General features: G+C 37.8%; 1 protein-coding gene across 1 annotated transcript in view; it reads right to left on the bottom strand.

The window, feature by feature from the left end:
• The window catches only part of LARS1 (leucyl-tRNA synthetase 1), a 71,913-nt gene that overhangs the window by 6,464 nt on the left and 40,477 nt on the right, over positions 1 to 24,972 (bottom strand). The window contains exons 22-30 of the mRNA XM_032404443.1: positions 22,608 to 22,671; positions 13,344 to 13,527; positions 12,225 to 12,315; positions 10,916 to 11,056; positions 9,751 to 9,891; positions 9,390 to 9,500; positions 6,106 to 6,216; positions 3,264 to 3,368; positions 1,535 to 1,630 (exon numbers count right to left, since the gene is read on the bottom strand). Of these exons, the coding sequence (XP_032260334.1) occupies positions 1,535 to 1,630; positions 3,264 to 3,368; positions 6,106 to 6,216; positions 9,390 to 9,500; positions 9,751 to 9,891; positions 10,916 to 11,056; positions 12,225 to 12,315; positions 13,344 to 13,527; positions 22,608 to 22,671 (1,044 nt within the window). The remainder of the gene's footprint in view (positions 1 to 1,534; positions 1,631 to 3,263; positions 3,369 to 6,105; positions 6,217 to 9,389; positions 9,501 to 9,750; positions 9,892 to 10,915; positions 11,057 to 12,224; positions 12,316 to 13,343; positions 13,528 to 22,607; positions 22,672 to 24,972) is intronic.

Below are 24,972 nucleotides of genomic sequence, written 5' to 3'. Positions count from 1 at the left end.
AAAACCTTACATTTCAATTTCCAGTCTATTTTTTAATAAAAGTCAGGTTTTGACACAAAAATAAACTCAAAATGGATTAAGAACCTAAATGTGAGACCTGAAACCATAAAAATCCTTGAAGAGAGCAGAGCAGTAATTTCTCTGACATCAGCTGTAACAATATTTTTCTAGATATGTCTCCTGAGGCAAGGGAAACAAAAGCAAAAATAAGCTATTGGGACTACACCAAAATAGAAAGCTTCTGTACAGCAAAGGAAACAACCAACAAAAACTAAAAGACAACCTACTGACTGTCATTTGCAAATGACATATCTGATAAAGGGTTAGTACCCAAAATATATAAAGAACTAATACAACTCAATACCAATAATAACAATTAAAAACACAAATAATCCAATTAAAAATGGGCAGAAGACATGAATAGATATGTTTCCAAAGAAAACATCCAGATGGCCAACAGATACATGAAAAGATGCTCATCACTCATCATCAGGGAAATGCAAATCAAAACCACAAAAAGATACTACCTCACACCTGTCAGAATGGCTAAAATCAACAACACAAGAAACAACAAGTATTGGTGAGGATGTGGAGAAAAAGGAACCCTTGTGCACTGTTGGTGGGACTGCAAACTGTTGCAGCAATTCTAGAAAACAGTACATAAGTTCCTCAAAAAGTTTAAAATCAAACTAACATATGACCCAGTGATTCCACTACTGGGTATTTACCCAAAGGAAACGAAAACGCTAATTCCAAAGGATATATACACTCCTATGTTCATTGCAGCATTATTTACAACAGCCAAATTATGGAAGCAGCCCGTGTCCATCAATTGATGAATGGATAAAGAAGATGTGTTATATACAGAATGGAATATTATTCAGCCATAAAAAAGAATGTCATCTTGCTATTTCCGACAACATGGATGGATCTACAGAGTATAATATTAAGTGAAATAAGTCAGTTAGAGAAAGACAAATACCATATGATTTCACTCATGTGTGGTCTTTAAGAAACAAATGAACAAAGAAAAAAGAGACAAACCAAAAAAAACAGACTTTTAACTATAGAGAACAAACTGATGATTGCCAGAGGGGAGATGGTGAGGGGATGGGTAGAAGAGGTGAAAGGTACTAAGAGTACATTTATCATGATGAGCCCTGAGTAATGTATAGCATTGCTGAATCACTATATTGTATATCCGAAACTAATACAATGCTATATGCTAACTATACTGGAATTAAAATTAAAAAAAAAAAATTCAGGTTTTAAAAATCGTATTTTGATTTTAAACCCACAATAACATCCGATGCCACCCATAAGAGCAAAGGAAAGTGAGCATAGTGCCAACCAGGGAATTAGAAGAGCTCAAACCCAGCTTCATTCTAACAAACTATGTGGTCTAGACCAAAGCAATCACTTCACGTCTCTGCACCTCACTTTCTTCCATCTTTAAATGATGGGCTTGGATGTAATATCTAAGGTCTCTTCTAGCTCTAAAATGCAATGATTCAGTGAGATTCTTTCAACTTACTTCTGTTCTAAAAACATTAAGTGGTTTCCCAGGACAGCAGTCTTCCCTGACTTTATCTTCTGCTTCGGAGGCAAACTTGACTTCTATGTGTTCTAGCTAAATAGGAGGGAAAATGAAAGTCATTAGTATCACTTAATATGATTGAAATTAATCATCACCTCATTTCCCCAAGGAGCAAAAACTAGGTTCTCCACTTAACACGAAATGATCTGTGCATTCTTCAGAAAACCAGCCAAGCACAGGACAGGACTGAGAGAGCACTCTGAAACTCAGGATCAAACGCTCCCATGGCATAACATTGTTTGAAGAGCAAGAGACTAAATCATTTACATATCATCAAAAAAAAAAATTCTTTAATTAAAAGTTTTAAGAAAACAGTGTGCAATTTTATTATTTTCCATACAAACACTAAATGAAATCTATAATCAATTATTTAATTGTCTCATAGTATTATTATTTACATAGTCATGTTCACCACTTTCTATAATGAAATCTGGCATCTATCTGCTGTATAAGAGAAAATGAGATCAGCATAAAAGGCTTCTGCTTGAATAAATAAAAGTTCGGAAATTTAGCATTTGAGAATAAAAGACTTCCGCTTAATTTTATTTTTTTATAAAAGACTTTCACTTAAATAAATGAAAAAACTCAAAAATGTAGCATACTGTATATGCCTGAATATAAGATGACCCTCAATAAAAGGGTCCCCATTGTCCCAGTAAAAAAATTCGAAAACTTTTTGGACCTCCAGGAATACATATGAACATTTAGAAATATAAACAAAATAATTATCTACCAATACTTAGTAATTTATTTAACTCATTTATAATTATATGACATAAAATGCTTATTTAGAAATAACTTTCTTCCATTAATTACCATATTTCATGGAACAAATTTTTTTTTTTTAAAGATTTTATTTATTTATTTGAGAGAGAGCACACAAGCAGGGGGAGGGGCAGAGGGAGAGGGAGAAGCAGGCTCCCCGCTGAGCAGGGAGCCCAATGCGGGACTCAATCCCAAGACCCCAGGATCATGACCTGAGCCGAAGGCAGACACTTAATCACTAAGCCACCCAAGCACCCCTTTCATGGAACAATTTCATTCAAAATCTAAACCTGCATTTTTTAAGTTAAGTGTCTTCATTATAACAAGAACCACTTTTTTGAGTCCTCTAACAGTTTCGTAGGGCAAATTATCTTCCCTTCTGCCTGAGTTATCTGAGAGACTGCATTTTTTAGAATCTATATAAAGTGATTGGGGCAGAAAAATGGAATGGGGAGAAACTCCCCAGAAAAGTCAAAGCTATCGGTAATGTTTTAGTTCTTGAGTTGAGTAGTAGATTCATGGGTGTTCATTACATTACTAACTTTAAAACAAAACAAAACAGGGTCAGGCATGGACCTATGATAATACCTCATGAACAAATTCTAATTAAGTCAATTCTGTAAATCTGAGGTATAAACGAGAAGGGGGAAAAAAAGAAGCAATTCTTCCATAATATGAGAGATTTTATGTATAAAATAATTGATAAATGGAATAAGATCACGCTATTTTTTTCTTCCGGAAACTTGTATATCCACCCAATCTCTTTCCCTCCAAAAATATTTTTGACAAGTATATTTGGCAAAGATACTAAACACAGAAGATGTTCACAAAAAGCTTTATTATAAAACAAAAGAACTGGATTATATTTACTATAGTTAACTAAATCCTTGGCCCATCCTACCTCAAGGGAATTGGTCAGGTAGACTATATTCTCCATCAGTACTGCCTGCTCATCAAATTCTAACTGCAAATCCAGAACACGAGGTCCCATCTTCTCCAGATTTTCCTAAGAGCCAAAACAGTTTTGAAAAATAAAAATCGTATTAAGGATACGTTGAAAAGAATCCACTTCCTCCAAAGCAATCATTCTTCTCTCAACTGATAAAATCTTCAAATTTGAACAGCTAAAGGAAAGGCCTTGGACTCATGGTTTCCCTTATCTATGTTTGCTTGTTAATGAAATTATTGGCTCAGAATAATTATCACTTGAAGTATGATAAGATTAAGGCAACACTGAAAAGACCGGAAGGACAAGGTTTTCATTTATAAAAGAAATATGAAAAAAAAAAAAAGAAATATGATTTTATCATTGTTTATTTAGAATGAATTAATATGCAAACCCAAAGAATTCACTGTGACAAGGAATCAAACAAATGTGCGGAAATAATCTCTTTAGGTAACCAAAAAGAAAAAAAAATTTTTTTAATTTTCTAAGATAACACATCTTTAAAGCTAATTCAGAGAAGAGTGCATTAATAATAAACACAAAATTTCTACAAATCAAAAAAAATTTTTAATTCATATGGGTACTGAAATAATCCTGTGGCATGTGAAAAACAATTTATTCTTAATTTTCTTGAACATGAAACAAAGTATTTGCCAAAGAAAATGTGACCTTCGAGATCCAAGTTCATATGCACAAGTATAGCTAACTGCCTAGCATGTACTGCACTTACGTGAAAGTTACCTGACATGATTCCTAATATTCACTCTTCTCATTTACTGTCCAAGTTGTTTCTTTTCCTCTGAAAAAGTCCTAGAAGCCATTTTCTTATTCTCAGATTTACAAAACACTTTGCAAAGTTTCAAACTACTAATATGCCTAGCACATCCCCAATATTACTGAAAAAAATATATTACTACTGAACCAGACTAACACTGGTTTTCTAAAAGCCAACTCTTTTTTTTTCTTTTTTTAAGATTTTATTTATTAATTTGACAGAGACAGCACAAGTAGGCAGAGCAGCAGGCAGAGGGAGAGGGAGAAGCAGGCTCCCCGCTGAGCCAGGAGCCCGACGTGGGGCTCGATCCCAGGACCCTGGGATCATGACCTGAGCTGAAGGCAGTCACTTAACCAACTGAGCCACCCAGGCACCCCTAAAAGCCAACTCTTGAATCTAGTATCATTTAACTACAGAACTTTTCAAATCAGTTTCACTGGAATCTGTAAAGTACATCATCAAACTTAATTGCCTTTGCAATCAACAATGAAATATTTTGGGACAGCTGGATGGCTCAGAGGGTTAAACATCTGCCAGCTCAGGTCAGGTCATGATCTCAGGGTTCTGGGATCAAGTCCCGCATCAGGCTCCTTGCTCAGCGGGGAGCCTGCTTCTCCCTCTCCCTCTGCCCCTCCTCCCTGCTCATGCTCTCTCGCGCACGCTTTCTCTCTCCCTGACAAATAAATAAATAAAATCTTGAAAAAAAAACCCACCCCACAATGAGATATTTTGTTGAATCCACAAATTGACAATGAATCTGGCATTCTGACCAATGGCACTAGCTAAAGTAGGGAACCAATGAATTACGAGCATATCGGCAGATATATTATAACTTGATTGGTGTAAGTCAATCCAAGATTCTAAATTATTTCTGAAACTTCAAAGACCATAAGTCTCAGAGAGTTGATTCTAATCTAGGAGAGCAAAAAGGTTTTCCTAAGAATATAATCTACTCCATACAGGACAAGCTAAAAGTTTTGGTCCCGGCAGGCATCTATAGCTTAGAATAAGATTCAAGAATGAATCTAAACTACAAGAATAACCACTATGTTCCTAGCAGCCTGGAGACCCACTAATTTACATTTTAAAAAAACATTCACTGAGCCTACTTTTTGAGAGAAAGTATTAAAGTGTGTTAAATATATTATTTCATTTACTCCTCACAGCACTCCTAAAATGTAGGTTCTATCAATTTCCTCATTTTATAGATGAAAAACAATGTGACCCAGAGAATTTAAGTGATTTGTCAAAGGTCTAAAAACTAAGAAGTGACAGACAAAAAGGATTTGGACCAAGATTTGTCTGACCCCAGAGCCTGAGATCTTAAGCAACATACAGCCTTCTTTCTGTTTCTCTAAGAAATCAAATAAATCTGTTATTTCTATGAAGAAAGCTGAGTCTAATGCAATGATTCTCAATGGGAGTGGTAGGGGGTGGGAGCAGATTATGTCCCCAGAGACATTTAGCAATGACTAGAGAATTTTTGGCTGTCACAACTTGAGCGGGTGAGGAGGACATTCTATTGGCATCTAGTGGGTAGAAGACAAAGACACTGCTAAACATCCTATAATGCACAGGGCAGCCTCCCACCAGAGAACTATCGGCCCACAATATCAGTAGGACCACTGTTGAGAAACTCCGGTCTAACCACGATAAACAATGTTTATCCTGTTAAGCTAAACCTATACAAATGTAGTATCTTTGTTCCAGTAACAGGATCTAATAAAAACATCCTAATGTAAGCCAAAAGAATACGCCTCCCTGCCGAACAGAAAAGGAGGTAGAACATGAAGAGAATCATTTAGTGAGCAATTCCAAATCAGTTTTTCTTCCATAATGCATATTTCCAAATACTCAGCAATTTTACAGATAAACCCCCAAAATGATCACTCATTTCTCACAACTACTGATCAAAAAGTACTATTTTTAGCAGATTTCCTGGGAGAGACTATACCCAAAGTTTTCCCGTTCCTTCCACTATCCTATCTAAAGAGTCCTAGCTACATGAAGTCCACAGCTTACCTTAATCATGGCAACAAACGGCATCACTTTCTTCATGTATTTCTTCAACTCTGGCAAATTGCCCAGTTCACTAGCAATGACTTTGTTATCAGGCAATTTTCCACTGTTGGCCTAAAAAAAACATTGGGGAAGAATGTGGAGAAAAATATTTTAAAGATAACACATAATAGTAGATGTGCCTGTACGTAGGAAGTCAGCCAGACACAGAATGGTGGCCTTGACCAGTCTGCTGGAAAACAGTAGAAAAGGAAGCAACCCCACACATCCTGGGGAAGTGAAAGGTGAACGTGTAATATAGAAGGGAGTCTCCCATTCCCTCTAAAGTTAAAAGATACATGTTTTTTAGGGTAAAGGAGAAAACAGGTGCATCCTGCTGAATATTTAATTTTTCCTTACACTAAGAACACCTCCAGGATTGTAACATTAGATCTCACTGGGTGAGAAAACAAAACAGTCTTATAAAGATCTTGTTTGTCTCTAAACTTGTAAAAACACTTCACTAGTCATATCAAAATGAAAACTGCACTATTACACAAGATTTATAGAATGTCTGCTTTTGAATACTCTTCCTTATAAACTGTTACCACTAAGGTAGAAAAAAAAAAAGAGTCTCTGGCTATCCACCTGTTAAAAATAGTATCATTTCTATCTAGCCACAAATAAATGCCTGTATCATGTATCATTAATATGCACAGAGTCCCAAATGTGCTGCCTGAATTTAAATTCATTTCTGCAAACACAACTGTACCCTTCTACAGAGTGAGAAATGAAGCAAGTGGCTGTTTCAGAATTTTGGGTGACTTATTTTCTCCTTATTGTAAAAAGCATGGCATCAAAGCCAAAGGTTGGGAATGAATCTAAATGAAAAGTATTGTATAGTTAAGACTTCCAATAATACGTTTACTTTTAATTCTAACCTTTACTAAAGTACAGGGGGAAAATATTTCCTCCACTTGTCAATGTGCTGCTTTGAAATACATATGAAAGAGAAAAGAGGGTAGGAAACACTGCTTTTCCTTATACCACCAAAAAGGTGCCACATACAACATAAGAATATCTTCCTTGAAATAAGTCAAACAGAGAAAGACATGTATCATATGACCTCACTGATATGAGGAATTCTTAATCTCAGGAAACAAACTGAGGGTTGCTGGAGTGGGGGTGGGGTGGGAGGGATGGGGTGACTGGGTGATAGACACTGGGGAGGGTATGTGCTCTGGTAAGTGCTGTGAATTGTGCAAGACTGTTGAATCTCAGATCTGTACCTCTGAAACAAATAATGCAATATATGTTAAGAAAGAAAAAAAAGAAGAAGAAGGTAGCAGGAGGGGAAGAATGAAAGGGGGGAAATCGGAGGGGTAGACGAACCATGAGAGATAATGGACTCTGAAAAACAAACTGAGGGTTCTAGAGGGGAGGGGGGCGGGAGGATGGGTTAGCCTGGTGATGGGTATTGAGGAGGGCACGTTCTGCATGGAGCACTGGGTGTTATGCACAAACAATGAATCATGGAACACTACATCTAAAACTAATGATGTAATGTATGGGGATTAACATAACAATAAAAAATTAAAAAAAAAAAAAAGAAAAGAATATCTTCCTTGATCATAAACTAACATTCTTTCAGTTCTTTTAGATGAAAACAAACAAAAATTTAAAAGAAAGCTGATCATTCCAAATAATGCCAGAAAATGATGTTGCTTTGAAACCATATATCTAGTCAATAATTACTAAATAAAACTGTAACTTCTAAAAGAATAGCAGTTTTTAATAAAAGATGCATTTTTAAATATCTGGGACATTACATTCTATATTTAGTTCTGACCACTTCCTTGAAAATGCTGTTATGAATATGTAACCCACTAAGGCATGATATCATTTTTCTACCTACCAAAGTGGCTTTTACTTTTTTACTTGCCATACGTCAAAATCTGCAAGCAATTCTAAAGACTAAATTCTATTTTCTTTTTTTTTTTAAGATTTCATTTATTTATTTATTTGAGAGAGAGAGAGAGAGAAAGAGCATGAGAAGGGGGAGCTGCAGAGGGAGAAGCAGGCTCCCACTGAGCAAGAAGCCTGATGCGGGGCTTGATCCCAGGACCCTGGGATCATGACCTGAGTCAAAGGCAGACACTTAACCGACTGAGCACCCAGGTGCCCCTAAATTCTATTTCGATTATACACAATCAAATGAAGTAGCTTTCCATAAAAATAAGCTCACGAGGAATACAAAAACACTCTTCTCCTTCCATCAAATTTCCAAATGTAAAAGTTTTTCTGAGTATTTTTTTTTTTTTTTTTAAAGATTTTATTTATTTATCTGAGAGAGAGAATGGGAGACAGAGAGCATGAGAGGGGAAGGGTCAGAAGGAGAAGCAGACCCCCCGCTGAGCAGGGAGCCCGATGTGGGACTCGATCCCGGGACTCCAGAATCATGACCTGAGCTGAAGGCAGTTGCTTAACCAACTGAGCCACCCAGGTGCCCCTGAGTATTTTTTAACTATGAAAATTTCTGAAACAAAATCTAAAGTTCTCAAAAATCAAAGCTAAGGATTTTCCTTCAGTTATCACTTTATGTTTTGCCCATAATCACTGTATTTTCTCTCTCTCCTTCTCTTCTTTCAGTGCACCTTAACAATTTGTGTCTATGGATACCTCTTCTTAATAACATGAGCAAAAATTCCACAACATATACTTTGTTTCCATATTTTGAATGTGAAAGAAAAAAGGTAGATGGATTTTTTTCTTCAGGAAAACTTAGAACTATGCTTAAATATTGAGTTTCCTTTAAACACAACAATCATATTTAACAGCTATTTACCTGACAGAGCCAAAAACATTCAGCTCTCCATTTCTATAGGTAATTATTAAATTGACCATTTTGTTTTAAATCACTCAAAAGCCAAGCTTCAAATTTTTCGAAACATAATGAGGTGAAGGCTTCATGAATCCCAGTGTTCAAGTCAGAACAAACCCAAATGGCAAACTCAGTCCTTTTGCTTCATAATTTTAACCACATATGAGAAAGTCCCACACCTTTTAATTACATATGACTAGATCCACTATATTTTTGTATGAAAGTTTCAGAAATGATAAAAAAGACGGCAACTTTTCCCTCAGCAACCACTTAAGAGCCAGCACGGCTAACAAAAAACACTCCATGCCTAAGGGTAACTACACGAAGTTGCCTGTCTTCCTTCTCTCAGACACTACCAACATCCTAAAACAACAACAGCACAGGCAGGACACAACAACGCTGGGGGAACGTCTGCTGAGAGCATCACCTCGAAGTGATCACGCAGCACTGAAAGGGTGGTATGTTGCCAAGAAGGATAGTTCTTCGCCACATAGATGGTGCAATGTGAAGGTTTCTGAGGTGGCTGCTTGTCAGTCTTCTACAGGGCAAAAGAAAGGGAAAAAACATTTGATCACTCTTGTATACACCAAAAATGAAAGATCCCTCTCCCGGTATATACCACTATTGCTTTTAACATTAAGAAGCATACACATCCTCCAAAACTGCATTAGCAGTAAAGAGAGCCGGACACATTTGAATGATAGTGGTCTTAATTTTCATTACTAGTAAATGTTACCTGACTAATCACTTTAAAACAACAACCTTTAAAAAAAAAAAAATGCCTTCACCTTCCCCTTAGCTGGCATCATATAGTTCTTGAGTCGCAATCTAAGGTCATGTGCTACTTCCATGAGATACTGTGAGGAACGTATCAAGGCTTCATCCACGGGACCTGCCAGAGGCCATGAAGCACTCATAATGGAGTCAGGCTTTAAGGAGAAAAAAAAAAAAAGTTCAGTGGGATTAAAGCCACACAACTATTTTATGGTTCTTGATTACAGTTCCATACCAAGGCTACCATCTGTAATTGCGCGCTCGGAGTTCAAACCTGACTACCCATAACACACTTCCACAGCCCCTGATCTAATGTTCCCTAGAATTCAAGCTGTGAAGTCTGACTCTACATTCTTAATTAGCATCCATTTGTACAAGTGTATTAATACCCACACACATATGCTCACTTTCAAAGAAAATTATGTAATGCTAATTTGCCTAAATTTAATCATTATTACATAAATTATATACACTCTCAGTTTTTATCCTATTAATACATACAGTATTGAAAGTATAGCTATTTGGTATATGCATCACGAGCACATTTTTACACTGTTCATGCGTTAAAAAATACAAAAGAGCCTGACTAATAAAGATGAAAAGAAATTATTAAACCAGCCAATCTGTTTATCTACAAGCCTAGGAGAAATAATTGCATTTATCCTCACAGTAAGGAGACTAATACAATATCCCTGAATATGCAGCCCTACATATGCCAGAAATTTTATATAAAACAAAAATATTTATGCAAATATACACTTCCATCTTTGTTTATAAGCTGCTCATAACAGCCGTTTATATCATTCTCAATATTTTCACCTTTTTAACAGTTGGAAAAACAGTATTAGTTATACATGTATTCAAATTAAATGTATTTTTTAAATATATTCAAATGTACTTTAACATTTCCTAACAAGAATTATGAGCTAAACAAAATGCAGTCACATGTTTTTAAAATACATCCACTGTGTGTATATAAATAAAGGCACACACACGATGTATCTGTCTAAAGAGGAGGTAGCTTCAGTTTAACCTGTTGTAATAATTACAAGATGATGAATCCAACATTATTCCTGAAATATTTTTTTCAGTCTTTTCTTCTTAAGTAACATTATTACTGTATTTATTTAATAAGGCCAAATCAAAACAGCCCACAACATCTTAACCACATACAGATACCTTTCCCAGCAGTGTCCAGATGTGCTCACACAAATGTGGACAGAACGGAGCCAAGAGAAGTGTCTGAACTTCAATAAAGCGGAACACAAGGTCTCTGTGCATCCCTTCTATGGCCAATTCACGGTATTTATCTTTTGCAGCCTGTAAGATGTGAAATTATTTGCCATTTTTCTCCCCAAACTTCTTTAAAATAAAATTAAAAGAAAAAAATCCAGTGCCTCTATTTTAATGCATTTTTAAGCTTTTAGTCTTTCAAAAATTCCATAATGAATTCTCATAAAGGTTTTACTTCATTTTTTTTTTAAGTGATCTCTACACCCAATGTGGGGCTCGAACCCACAACCTCGAGATCAAGTGTCAAAAGCTCTACCGACTGAGCCAGCCAGGTGCCCTGGTTTTACATTTTTAACAACTTGCAATTAAATGTTCATCAATCCTTGTCAAAGGATATTATGGTTTTATATTAATGATTCTCAAGAAAAATTTTTTAAAAAGACATTTTGTAACAGACATAGAAGTTGCACGTGTATTAAGGGCTGATGATACTCTGAACAGCCTATAAGAAAGATATTAAGTATCAAAAAGGCTATAAATAGGACACATTGCTATGTTCAGCACTTATCCTTATTTAACCACATCTATGAAAACCAAGTTACATAAATCCCAATGTGATATTTTACAAAACTGATTGAGGAAACCTACATTTTTAAGCCCTTGAACTGCCAAACTTAAGGAAACACTGCCACCTTGTGGAAAACATCAGAAAATGCTTGATTTCAAACTAAAGGCAATTAGTTACAATTTTGCCTTTATCAATTTAAAAATGTTCTCCTGGGGGCACCTGGTGGCTCAGTCCGTTAAGTGTCTACCTTCAGCTCCGGTCATCATGATCCAGGGATCCTTGGATCGAGCCCCATGTCTGGCTCCCTGCTCAGGCGGGGTGCCTGCTTCTCCCTCCCCCTCTGCCTGCTGCTCCCCCTGCTTGTGCTCTCTCTCTGTCAAATGAATGGATAAAATCTTTGAAAAATAAAAAATAAAAAAATAAAAATAAGAATGTTCTCCTGGAAAATGTGGCTGATTTGTAGATTTAACCTCTTTATTAACTCATAGCTCAATTAGAAACAGAAATACTTAAATAAACACAATAGAGGATCAAAGAAAATTATTTAAAACCACAATCCACTGAAGAATTTAAAAATTGCGTGGCAATATTTTCAGTCTCCACTTTAGATTATAGCAGGAGGGAAAAAGGGTGAAATACATCATATCCACACTAACATATTTTATAACTACTAAAAGAATAGCCTACCTGAAACTCAAAAAACCCTGTTTTCAAAGCTTCTTTAAACATCATCTTTTCATAATTTTGATCTGTTTTTATAATTCCTGCATTCATCTCACTATAGAATAGGGAAAAAAAGATAACTGAGTTTAAATGCAAGTACACAAAGATATAAAAAACTGCCCCATATACTAGTGAACAGTAAAACAGGAACAACGCCTGAAACATTTAAGACCACTCAACCACAAACCCACTTAACTGCAACACAGTTAACGATGTCCTTGTCTAAAAATTTCTGGATGGAAACTTTATTAGGAAGCCCAAAATGCTAGCTTAACAAAGGCGGTCAGGTTTACTTGCTGCATTTTAAACAAGTGACATTGGATATTAAAAAAAATTTTCTCATGCTACCAAAGGCCTTTCATAATTTAGCCTAATCTGGCCCCAATGTGTCTGATCTCCTACTCTACCCTCCATATACTGTACCTCAAATAAATATCACTCTTTCCATGGCTTTCTCCTCTCCCTGTAAAAATCCATTTATTTTTCAAGAAACCCAGAATGCACATGCCATCTCCTGTAAATTCCCTCTATCCCTATAACTATACTTGTAATGGGTTCGATAAGTGTTTTCTTCTCCTGCTAAACTAGAGTGAAGGATCAAGTCCCATTCACCTTTGTAATGGGAATCAATTCTTAAGATGGCTCCTGATACAAAGATGATGATAAATGTTTTTTAAAAGAAAAAAATTGCCATCTCTCTTTTTCTTCAAATCTATTTTTCATTTAACCATGCTGCCCTTCTCTAATGCAAGACAGCATGGTAAAATGGTTATGAGAAAGAAGCAAATTCATAACCCCCAACTGAAATCACTAGCTTTGAAGCATTTAATAAAATACTTAATTTTTCTAAGCTTCAATTTCTTTAACTATAAAATAGAGCAAATATCTTTATCATATAAGCTGTGAAGCTAAAATCAGATAATGGATGCAAAGCACTTAGCAGAGTACCTAGAACAAGTAAGCTTGCAATGAATTGTAGCTATTATTAACATCTAATTTATTTTAGGAGGGAAAAAAAAAAACTTAAAAGTGCAGGAGGACTAGGCAACTCTAAAGTACCACGGGCTGGAGTCGACAGATCACCTGGCAAAAACTCTATCATTGAAGGTGCTGGCAGGCCCACTTCTCAGGCTGTCCCAGTTGGCCACCATTTCTTTCACCCACTCCAACCAGGTGTACAGACGGAGGATGCCTGCATCGGCCATGGCTTCCACAAAGTTAGCATCTTCAACGGTGTCACCGGCATCAGCCAGAGCCAAACGCATTCCTGGAGGAGGAGGACGACAATGAAGAAGAAGAAGAGGAAGAAGAAATGTGGTTAGTGACTATCAACGATGGGTATACTTTGCAGTTGGGTATACTACAAAACCTACATCGAAATTAAGAAATAGCAGATGCTTTAAACGACTGCCATGGATCAACAACAAAAATAAGAGCCACCAAAAGTAGGATCCACAATGTTGTTCAAATATGTGAATCACCTGTATTGATTTGCATACACTTAGCATCAATATATGTTTCTTCGCAGGCACATTGGTTGAGTTAATGAGGTAAAGTGGTCTTGAATGAAGGAGAGGAAGAAAATGATAAACTGGAAATACAGACCCCTATCAACATCTCAGCCTCATTTAGAGGCAGCAAAATACTATATTTTAATGCATGAGAGAACACACTGGTGCCTTACATATACAAAAATACATTTTAATTTCTTCTTTCTAAAAGCAGATGCTCCTAAGTTTTCTAACAAAATTTTACTTTTCAACCAAAATCTTCCATTCTAAAATATTGAAAAAAACATTAAAAAGACCCTGATTAAATTACAAGACATCCTTGCAATGGAACACTGTATTGCTGCAAAAGAGTGTGGAAAATTCTTTATGTATCAATATGGAGTGATCTCAAATATGAAGTGATAAGTGAAAAATGAAAAGTTCAGAAGAGTATGTATTGTGGCACCATTTGTGCCTAAAAGGGGGGAGATGAGAACATGTAACATTAAGTTATGGATGCATTAAATATGCTTTCCAATATACAAGAAGCTCAAAACATTTCTTTTTATTTGAAATAATTTTATGCTTAAAGAAAAGGTGCAAAGACAGCAAGAGAATAGACATAAACCATTTAACGGGCTTCCCTAATGTTAACAACTTACATAACCATGGTTTCAAAACCAGAAGCTAACATTAGTACACCTATAGACCTTATTCAAATTTCACCGGTTTTTCTTCTAATATCCTATTTCTGTTGCAGGAGCCAATCCAGAAAACTACATTGCATTTAATCATTTTATCTTCTTGGTCTCCTCAAATCTGTGACAGTTCCTCAGTCTTTGTCTTTCATGACCTTGACATTTTTGATGAGTACTAGTCAGTTATTTAATAGAATTTCTCCAAACTTCGTTTGTCTGATTTTCCTCATGATTAGACTGAGCTTATGAACCTCTGGCAAGAATATCCCAAAAGTGATGCTGTGTGTCTTCTCAGGGCATCACTACCAGGGAGGTACATGATATTGATGTGACTTACTACTGGTGTTGCAAGCTTTCATCACTGAGGTAGTGTCTGTCAAGTTTTCTCGACTGTAAACTGTTTTTCTTTTTGTGATTAAAAAAATATCTTGGCAGAAATACTCTGAGAATATACAAACATCTTGTTTCTTCCAGACACGTACACCCATTGATTTTGGCAACCATTGGCAGATCTTGCCTATAACAATTATTACTGTAATTTTTGCCTAATGGTGATTTTGTATTTCACTCAGTCTTTATACATTTATTAATATGAACTCTTCGGAAAGGAAGAGCTGCCCCTACTCCCCCACTTACTCATTTATTCAACTATTATTTAGATCCATATGGACTCACAAATATTCAACCTATTCACTGGGTTACAATCCAACACTATCAATTTATTTCTTAAATTGTTCTAGCTTGGATAATTGAGAGCTCCTTCCAGTTGGCTCCCGTACCTTTCTTTTTTTTTTTCACCTTAATCACCCAGTACTCATCACAATAAGCATATTCCTTAATCCACATCATCGTATTTTGCCCATCTCCCCACCCCCCTCCCCGCTGGTAACCATCAGTTTGTTCTCTACCGTTAAGAGTCTCTTATGGGGACACCTGAGTGGCTCAGTCAGTTAAGCATCTGCCTTCAGCTCAGGTCATGATCTCAGGGTCCTGGGATCGAGTCCCACATCAGGCTCTTTGCTCAGTGGGGAGTCTGCTCCTTCCTCTGCCCCTCCGCCTGCTCGTGCTCTCTCTAACAAATAAATAAATAAAATATTTGGGGCGCCTGGGTGGCTCAGTCGTTAAGCGTCTGCCTTCGGCTCAGGTCATGATCCCAGAGTCCTGGGATCAAGCCCCGCATCGGGCTCCCTGCTCAGCGGGAAGCCTGCTTCTCCCTCTCCCTCTGCTGCTCCCCCTGCTTGTGTTCTCTCTCTCGCTGTCAAATAAATAAATAAAATCTTTAAAAAAAAAAAAAGTCTCTTATGGCTTCTTTCCCTCTCTCTCTCCCTTTTTCCACCGCCTCCTCCCCCACCATATATTCATCTGTTTTGTTTTTTAAATTCCACATGAATGAAATCATATGGTATTTGTCTTTCTCTGACTTACTTCACTTCATATTATACTCTCTAGCTCCATCCATGTGGTTGCAAATGGCAAGATTTCATTCTTTTTATGGCTGAATAATATTCCAGTGTGCATGAGTGTGTGTGTGTGTGTGTGTGTGTGTGTGTGTGTGTGTGTATACATACCACATCTTCTTTATCTATTCATCAATCGATGGACACTTGGACTGTTACCGTATCTTGACTATTGTAAACAATGCTGCTATAAACATAGGGGTGCATGTATCTCTTTGAATTTAGTGTTTTTGTGTTTTTTGGGTAAAAGCCCAGTAATACAATTACTGGATCATAAGGTAGTTCAATTTTTAACTTGTTGAGGAACCTCCATAGTATTTTCCACAGTGGCTGCACCACTTTCCATTCCCACCAACAGGGCACAAGCCTTCCTTTTTCTCCACATCCTCACCAACACCTGTTGTTCCTTGTGTTGTTGATTTTAGCCATTTCTTTGGGTAGCAGAGATATTCTAAAAACATTTGTTCTTCCGGGGCACCTGGGTGGCTCAGTCGTTAAGCATCTGCCTTCGGCTCAGGTCATGATCCCAGGGTCCTGGGATCGAGCCCCGCATCGGGCTTCCTACTCTGCAGGAAGCCTGCTTCTCCCTCTTCCACTCCCCCTGCTTGTGTTCCCTCTCTCGCTGTGTCTCTCTCTGTCAAATAAATAAATAAAATTTAAAAAAAAAATTTGTTCTTCCAATCCATGAGCATGGAATATCTTTCCATTTCCTTCTGAGATCTTCAATTTCCTTCATCAGTGTTTTATAGTTTTCAGAGTACAGGTCTTCCACCTCTTTGGTTAGGTTTATTCCTAGGTTTCTTATTATTTTGGGTGCAATTGTAAATGAGATTGTTTTCTTAACTTCTCTTCCTGCTGGCTCATTACTGGTATATAGAAACACAACAGACTTCTGTAGATATATTTTGTATCCTGAGACTTTACATAATTCGTGTATCAGTTCTAGCAGTTTTTTGGTGGAGTCTTTCAGGTTGTCTATATACAGTACCATATCATCTGCAAGTTGTCTGACTGCTGTGGATAGGACTTCCAGTACTATATTGAATAAAAGTGGTGAGAGTGGACATCCTTGTATTGATTCTGACCTTACGGGGAAAGGCTCTCGGCTTTTCACCATTAAGGATGATGTTAGCTGTGGATTTTTCATTTAAGGCCTTTATTATGTTGAGGTATGTTCCCTCTAAACCTACTTTGTTTAAGGTTTTTATCATGAATGGATCTTGTACTTTGTCAGATGCTTTTTCTGCATCTACTGAAACAATCATACGGTTATCCTTTCTCTTACTGATATGATGTATCATGTTTATTGATTTGTGAATACTGAACCACCTGTGCAACCCAGGAATAAATCCCACTTGATCATGGTGAATGATTTTTTTTTTTTAATATATTGTTGGAGTCAGTTTGCTAATATTTTGTTGAGGATTTCTGCATCTCTATTTATCAGAGATACTGGCCTTTCTTGCTCTTTTTGTGGTGTCTTTATCTGGTTTTGGTATCAGGCTAATGTTGGCCTTAATAGAATAAATTTGGAAGATCTTCTGCCTTTTCTATTTTTCAGAATAGTATGGGAAGAGGGGCACCTGGGTGGCTCAGTCAGTTAAGTGGCTGCCTTCAGCTCACGTCATAATCCCAAGGTCCTGGAATCGAGCCCCACATCGGGCTTCCTGCTCAGCAGGAAGCCTGCTTCTCCCTCTCCCACTCCCCCTGCTTGTGTTCCCTCTCTCACTGTCTCTCTGTCTGTCAAATAAATAAATAAAATCTTTAAAAAAAAAAAATAGTATAAGAAGAATAGGTATTAACTCTTCTTTAAATGTTTGGTGGGAGGGGCGCCTGGCTGGCTCAGTCAGTGGAGCATGCGCCTCTTGATCTCAGGATTGTGAGTTTGAGCTCCACATTCGGTATAGAGATCGCTTAAAAATAAAATCAATCAATCAATCAATATTTGGTAGAATTCACCCATGAAGACATCTGGTCCTGGACTTATGTTTGTTGGGAGTTTTTTTATTACGGATTCAATTTCTTGGCTGGTAATCAATCTATTCAAATTTTCTATTTCTTCCTGTTTCAGTTTTGGGAGGTTATACGTTTGTAGGAATTTATCCATTTCTTTTAGGTTGTCCAATTTGTTGGCATAGAGTTTTTCATAATATTCTAATTTTTTGTGGTGTTTGTTGTTATTTCTCCTCTCTCATTTGCGATTTTATTTATTTGGGCCTTTTCTCTTTTTTTCTTGATGAGTCTGACTATAGGTTTATCAATTTTATTGATTTTTTTCAAATAACTAGCTCCTGGTTTCATTGATCTGTTCTATTGTTTTTTAGTTTCTCTATCATTTATTTCTACTCTAATCTTTATTATTTCCTTCCTTCTGCTGGTTTTAGGGTTAGTTTGTTGTTCTTTTTCTGGCTCCTTTAGGTATAAGGTCAAGTTGTTTATGTGAGATTTTTCTTGCTTCTTGAGGTAGGCCTGTACTGCTATAAATTTCCCTCTTAGAACTGCTTTTGCTTTGTCCCAAAGGTTTTGAACCGTTGTTTTCATTTTCATTTGTTTCCATGTACTTTTTTATTTCTTCTTTTATTTCCTAGTTGACACACTCATTGTTTAGTAGCATGTTATTTAACCTCCATGTATCTGTGGTCTTTCCAGGTTTTATTCTTGTTTTGTTTTGTTTTTTTTAAAGATTTTATTTATTTATTTGAGAGAGAGAGAGAATGAGAGACAGAGAGCACGAGAGGGAAGAGGGTCAGAGGGAGAAGCAGACCCCGCGCTGAGCAGGGAGCCCGATGTGGGACTCGATCCCGGGACTCCAGGATCATGACCTCAGCCGAAGGCAGTCGCTTAACCAACTGAGCCACCCAGGCACCCCAGGTTTTTTTCTTGTAATTGACTTCTGGCTTTGACTTCTGACTTTCATAGCATTGTGGTCAGAAAAGATGCATGGTATGACTTCAATCTTTTTAAATTTGTTGAGGCTTTTTTTGTGGCCTAATATGTGATCTATTCTGGAGAATGTTCCATGTGTACTTGAAAAGAATGTGTATTGTGCTGCTTTAGAACAGAATGTTCTGAACATATCTGTTAAATCCATCCATTCCAGTGTGTCATTCAAAGCCATTGTTTCCTTGTTGATTTTCTGTTTAGATGATCTGTCCATTGATGTAAGTGGGTGTGAAAGTCCCCTACTATTATAGCATTATTATCAATTAGTTCCTTTATGTTTGTTACTAGCTTTTTATGTATTTGGGTGCATATTTACAATTCTTACATTTTCTTGTTGGACTGTCCCCTTTATTATTATATGGTATCCTTCTTTAACTCTTATTATAGTCTTTGTTTTAAAATCTATTTTGTCCATATAAGAATTGCTACTCTGGCTTTCCTTTGACATCCATTTGCATGACATATGTTTCTCCATCCCCTCACTTTCAATCTGCAGGTGTCTTTAGGTCTAAAATGAGTCTCTTGTAAGAGCACCTGCCTGGCTCTGTTGGTGGAGCATGCAACTCTTGATCTCAGGGTTGTGAGTTCGAGCCCCATGTTGGGCGTCGAGATTATTTAAAAATACAAACATTATTACATTTGATGGAGCCACTGAGTTTCCTAAGTCTATTCTCATTTTGCATAATTCTTTTCTCCTCTTTTGTTCAGTTTGATTACTTTCCATTACTCTGTCTTCTAGGTCATTAATTCATTCTTCTGCTTCTTCTAGCCTGCTGTTCATTCCATCAAGCATCTTTCTCATTTTGTCTATTGAGCCTTTTTCTCTGTTATGGTATTCCTTATCTCTGTGTTAACGGTCTCAGGGATGTCCTCCACTCTTTTCTCAAGTCCAGTGAGTATCCTTATGATCACTGCTTCAAATTCTCTATCAGGCATGTGACTTATATCTGTTTCACTTAGATCTCCAGCCATGGCTTTGTCCTGTTCCTTCATTTGGAACAAATTTCTCTGTCTTCTCATTTTGTCTAAATCTCTGTGCCTATTTCTGTGTGTTAGGAAAGTCAGCTATGTCTCCTGTTCTTGAGGGTGATGGCCTTATGAAGATGTTCTGTAGTGCCCTACTGTGTAGTATCCCCTGTTCCCCAGGGCCTGGTGCTCCTAGGAGTGTCTCCAATGTGCTGCATGCGCCGTTTTGTCCTGGCCACTTTATCCTTCAGGCCAGTGGTCTGCAAAGGCTCTCTTTGCTTGTTGTGGGCAGTGTTTGGTCCCTGGCCTGAAAGTGGTGGCATTTTAAATAGGTGTGCTCTGATCTGCTTGTGAAATGAGATCTGTCGCTGCCAGAACCAAGGACACATCAAACTCTTAGGGTGAGAAACACAGTGTGGGCAGGGGTTTGAGCTGGTCTTCTGGGGAAGGGAGCCTGCCAGGCTGGCTTGACTGAGGCAAGCATGACTGGGAGGGGTAGTTTTACCAGAGCATGGAGGGGTGGGGCTTGGTGTAAGCAAGTTAGGTGGCAAGTGTCAGCACTGTGCTGCTTCCTGCAGGTGGCCCTATGCATATGCTAAGGGGTGGGGAAGGGAATCGGACCTGCCAATTCCTTTGCTCTTGGAAGGGTTTCTCTGTGAACACTGCCTCTCTGTGACATGCAACTAACCTCCCCACTGTGTGCCCCAGGCACTCTTCAGATCACTTTCCATTCTATATGTCTACACCATGTTTGCTAGCCTTCTCTCCAAGAGCAGCCCCAATGTGCTCTGAGCTCTCCCAGAGCCAAGCACAGTGACCTTTAAAACTCCAGGCTTTAAGCTCCATTGGTTTCAAGAACTCATGAAATTTTGGCCCTCTCACTTTCCAAGCCAATTGCTATGGGGATTTGTTTTCCCTGTGCACTCCCCTGTGTACTAGTTTGTCTCTTGCCCTTCTCTGCAACTGTGCCTACGTACCTCCCCACCCCCTGTCAGTGGCCATGACCTGTTTCTCTCCCAAACCACATCTCTGCACTTCCTACCTTCTTCAGTATACCCTCTCCACTGTCTTTAGTTGTGGAGTTTGTTCTGCTAGTCTTCAGACAGATTTCTGGGGTATTTAGGATGATTTGGTAATTATCTACTTGTATGCATGGGACAAGGCAAGCCTAGGGTCCTCCTCCTACTCTGCCACGATCTTCTGTCTTAAATAAATCTGTGTCCTTGCAAATGTCCTCATCCTTACTGAAACATTTCCTTATTCTCTGGCACCCTAAGATGCTTCATGCTCATCTTGTATTTTTCCTACTCCAGCCCGCCAATCAATCACTTCTCCCAGGCACCCGAGTTCCATTTATTGGAGAATGGTATTTAGAAACCAAGTTCTAAATGCCAGGTGTGTCCCTGCTACTAGTGTGTCACTGCTCATAAGCCCTCTCAGCAGACATGGCTAGGGAAATGTATGCACGTATACTAACCTACCATATACAGCTACGTTTTTTTTTTTACTTTTTTTTTTTTATCCTCTGAGCCATGTCAAGATTGTTATTATCACCAACACAATAGTCATTTAATAGAAAAACTGAAAAGTCTGCAGCATTTCTTCTTGCTCCTTTCAGTGAGTGTTATTCTTTTCGGTCCCCCCGCCCCCTATGCTGGCCCCTGCCACAGTATTTTTTGTTATTTCTCATTACACCTTGTAACTAATTATTGTTATACAATATCTCTTTTTATTACTCTCAGTCTTTATTTTATTTTTTAGATTTTATTTATTTATCTGACAGAGAGAGCAAGAGAGCACAAGCAGGGGGAAAAGTAGAGGGAGAGGGAGAAGCAGGCTCCCCGCCAAGCAGGGAGCCCAATGCAGGGCTTGAACCCCCGACCCTGGGATCATGACCTGAGCCAAAGGCAGACGCTTAACCATCTGAGCCATCCAGGTGCCCCTACATCTACATTATTTTTACATCATTCTGTCTGTATATAAAATTAAAACCATTGGAAATTGCCAATTCCAATCCAACAACACAGGGTACATTCTAGCATTCCCCCTTCATTATCTGTATCTTTTTTAATAGTAAGCTTTCATCTACAATAAATTTATTTGTTCAATCCCAGTCCACACATAAAATTAGTTTCAGAATTGCTAACCTACACCTCATGTAAGAAATAGTTTTACTAATTACAGTATTTGTGTGTAGTTCTTTTTGGCTTACAGCGTCCAGTCAAAACACTTTCTCAAAGTTAGTTAGGTTAGTTCTTTCCCAATCCCTTCAGCATGGCCTCAAACTGTGCTAAGCCAAGATCCGTGGAAAGACATGCCATGAGGACCAAAGCAATGAATGGTTCCTTCAGATCAGACAGTGCATTTCTTCCCTGGACAAAGTAATGATGAAATCAGTACTGAGACCAAGGAGAAAATATTTCTTGAAAAAAACAAATGATCCCAGGTTCAAGTCACCTATATTTATATCAAGTATGAAGGAAATTGGAAAACCTTCATAGTCAACATCTCTACAAACCAACTCTTTAATCTTACAAGTAGTAAGAAATTAGAAACAAGCCAGGTAGCAATTACAGTGAGTTTCTTTTTAAAAAAGACTCTAATAATCTTAGCTTGAATTTGTTCCTAAACAGATCACATCAGCAATTCTTACATTGTTTATACACAAAAGAAAATGTATTTTCAAGTACTGGAAAAAGCAAAGAAAAAAGCAGTAAAACTGAAACAATAATTTTAACTTGCCTTCTATAATCTGAAAAGAATCAGACCCTATATAATAGCAATAATACTCACCATCGGCTGAAAATTTGTCAATCGCTTGGGTCAAGGTGAGGAAGTTGCCTGTGGACTTCGACATCTGAAACAGAAAGTCAATGATCAGGCATTATTAAGAATATATATAAATAAAATAAACCAAATCAGCCAAATCAAAGCAAGTAAGTTAGCCACAATCAAATAAAGACAAAAAAAAAAATTAGAGGGGGAAAGCAAAAGATATCTTGCACTAATTTTACAGAGGTGGAAACTGAAATCCAGTTAATAGAGTGACTTATCTAGGTCACTCAGCTAGGCAGGGACGGAGCTAGGACAGGTCTCAAGTCTGATACTCAATGCACTACTCTTTCCAGTAGGCCATACTGCCCCCTAGGAATCGGTTTAGACATGCATAATGATTCCACAATATCTCTGGAACATTACAGCTGGTCATAAAGAAGAGCTTTGGAGCAATGAGAATCATTCAGAAATGAATGGACTAGCATATGACATCAGAGTTAGGGTTTTAGGGAACTTCACTGGCTTCACAACAAGTGGTTGTTTCAAGTTGTGCTCTACCTAAGGACACCGCATTTAAGGATGCACTGTGCACGGCCTGACAATCTTTACTATTTAAGGATTTGCTGTCTTTGGGGCGCCTGGGTGGCTCAGTCGGGTAAGGGTCTGCCTTCAGTTCAGGTCATGATCCCGGGGACCTGGGACCGAATCCCACATTGGGCTCCCTGCTCAGCAGGGAATCTGCTTCTCCTTCTCCCTCTGCCTCTCCCCCTGCATGTGCTCTCTTGCTCTCTCTCACTTGCTCTCCTGGTCTGTCTCTCAAATAAATAAAATCTTTAAAAAGAAAAGAATTTGTTGTCTTTATCAGAACTTTGCTGATACCAAAGAGAGGTGATAATCCAGTCTTCTACTACATGGCAATAAAGTATCTAGTTCTAATAAAATCAGTACAATGTATAGTACAACAACATTGAGACCAAAGAAAATGCCACGTTATAACACAATTTATATTTATATACACACATACACATATATACAAACATGAAAATGTATATATATAGTGCTACTTTGCCTTACAAAGTAAAAAATGAGTTTGATAACCAAAAGTCCTTGTTGATCTAAAAAATCTATAAAAGAGCCCATGCTTCTAATCAAAGAGCTGTTTTTCAGTCTAATATAGAGATTTTTTTTTTTAAAGATTTTTATTTATTTGACAGAGAGAGAGAACACAAGCAGGCAGAGCAGCAGGCAGAGAAAGAGGGAGAAGCAGGCTCCCCGCCGAGCAGGGAGCCCGATGCGGGGCTCGATCCCAGGACCCTGGGATCATGACCTGAGCCGAAGGCAGACGCCTAACCGACTGAGCCACCCAGGCACCGCCAATATAGAGATTATTTTAAATGCGGGCGCCTGGGTGGCTCAGTCGTTAAGCGTCTGCCTTCGGCTCAGGTCATGATCCCAGGGTCCTGGGATCGAGCCCCGCATCGGGCTCCCTGCTCCGTGGGAAGCCTGCTTCTCCCTCTCCCACTCCCCCTGCTTGTGTTCCCTCTCTCGCTGTGTCTCTCTCTGTCAAATAAATAAATAAAATCTTTTAAAAAAAAAGAGAGATTATTTTAAATGAACTTTTTTATTCCTTTTCAATATTAGGGCGCCAGTTAAAAATGATATTTCATTTTGCAATTCATACCATCTGCTATTTGTTTAAATCTATACCTATTTTCTGGGCGCCTGGGTGGCTCAGTTGGTTAAGCGACTGCCTTTGACTCAGGTCATGATCCTGGAGTCCCTGGATTGAGTCCCACATCGGGCTCCCTGCTTGGCAGGGAGTCTGCTTCTCCCTCTGACCCTCCCCCCTCTCATGTGCTCTCTCTCATTCTCTCTCTCTCAAATAAATAAATAAAATATTTTTAAAAAATAAAAATAAAATAAATCTACACCTATTTCCATTATGACAGATATTTATAGCAAAGAATACTCTTTTCCAATTAATATTCCATCAGTTGTAGCAAAATTCACTGATTGTAACAAAATCAACTTGCTACAAATATTATCACTAAGAAATAAATAACAAAGCAATTTTCAGTTTAGGTGAGGAGGGGTACCCTTTTCAAATGTGCACAAAAGCATCACAGGGTAAGCAAGGGCTTTGTCATGAGGTTTGAAGACATTGATTAATGAGATAAAGTCTTACATAGCCTATGAAAAATCATATATATTAGTAGTTTTAACAATACCAGAAGCAATAGTAGTATAGAGAGATATATAGTATACTGCCTGGGAAGAAGCATTAAATAACAGTTAAGAATCCAACAAATTCCAAAGTTCTATTATTTTAATTCAGTGGCTGACCACAGTATAGAACAAATCCCACCAAATTATTTTCTCAACT

Source organism: Phoca vitulina, unplaced genomic scaffold (assembly GCF_004348235.1).
Source record: "Phoca vitulina isolate PV1807 unplaced genomic scaffold, GSC_HSeal_1.0 scaffold6, whole genome shotgun sequence".
NCBI classification, from domain to species: domain Eukaryota; kingdom Metazoa; phylum Chordata; class Mammalia; order Carnivora; family Phocidae; genus Phoca; species Phoca vitulina.
This window is presented reverse-complemented; position numbering and strand designations above follow the sequence as displayed.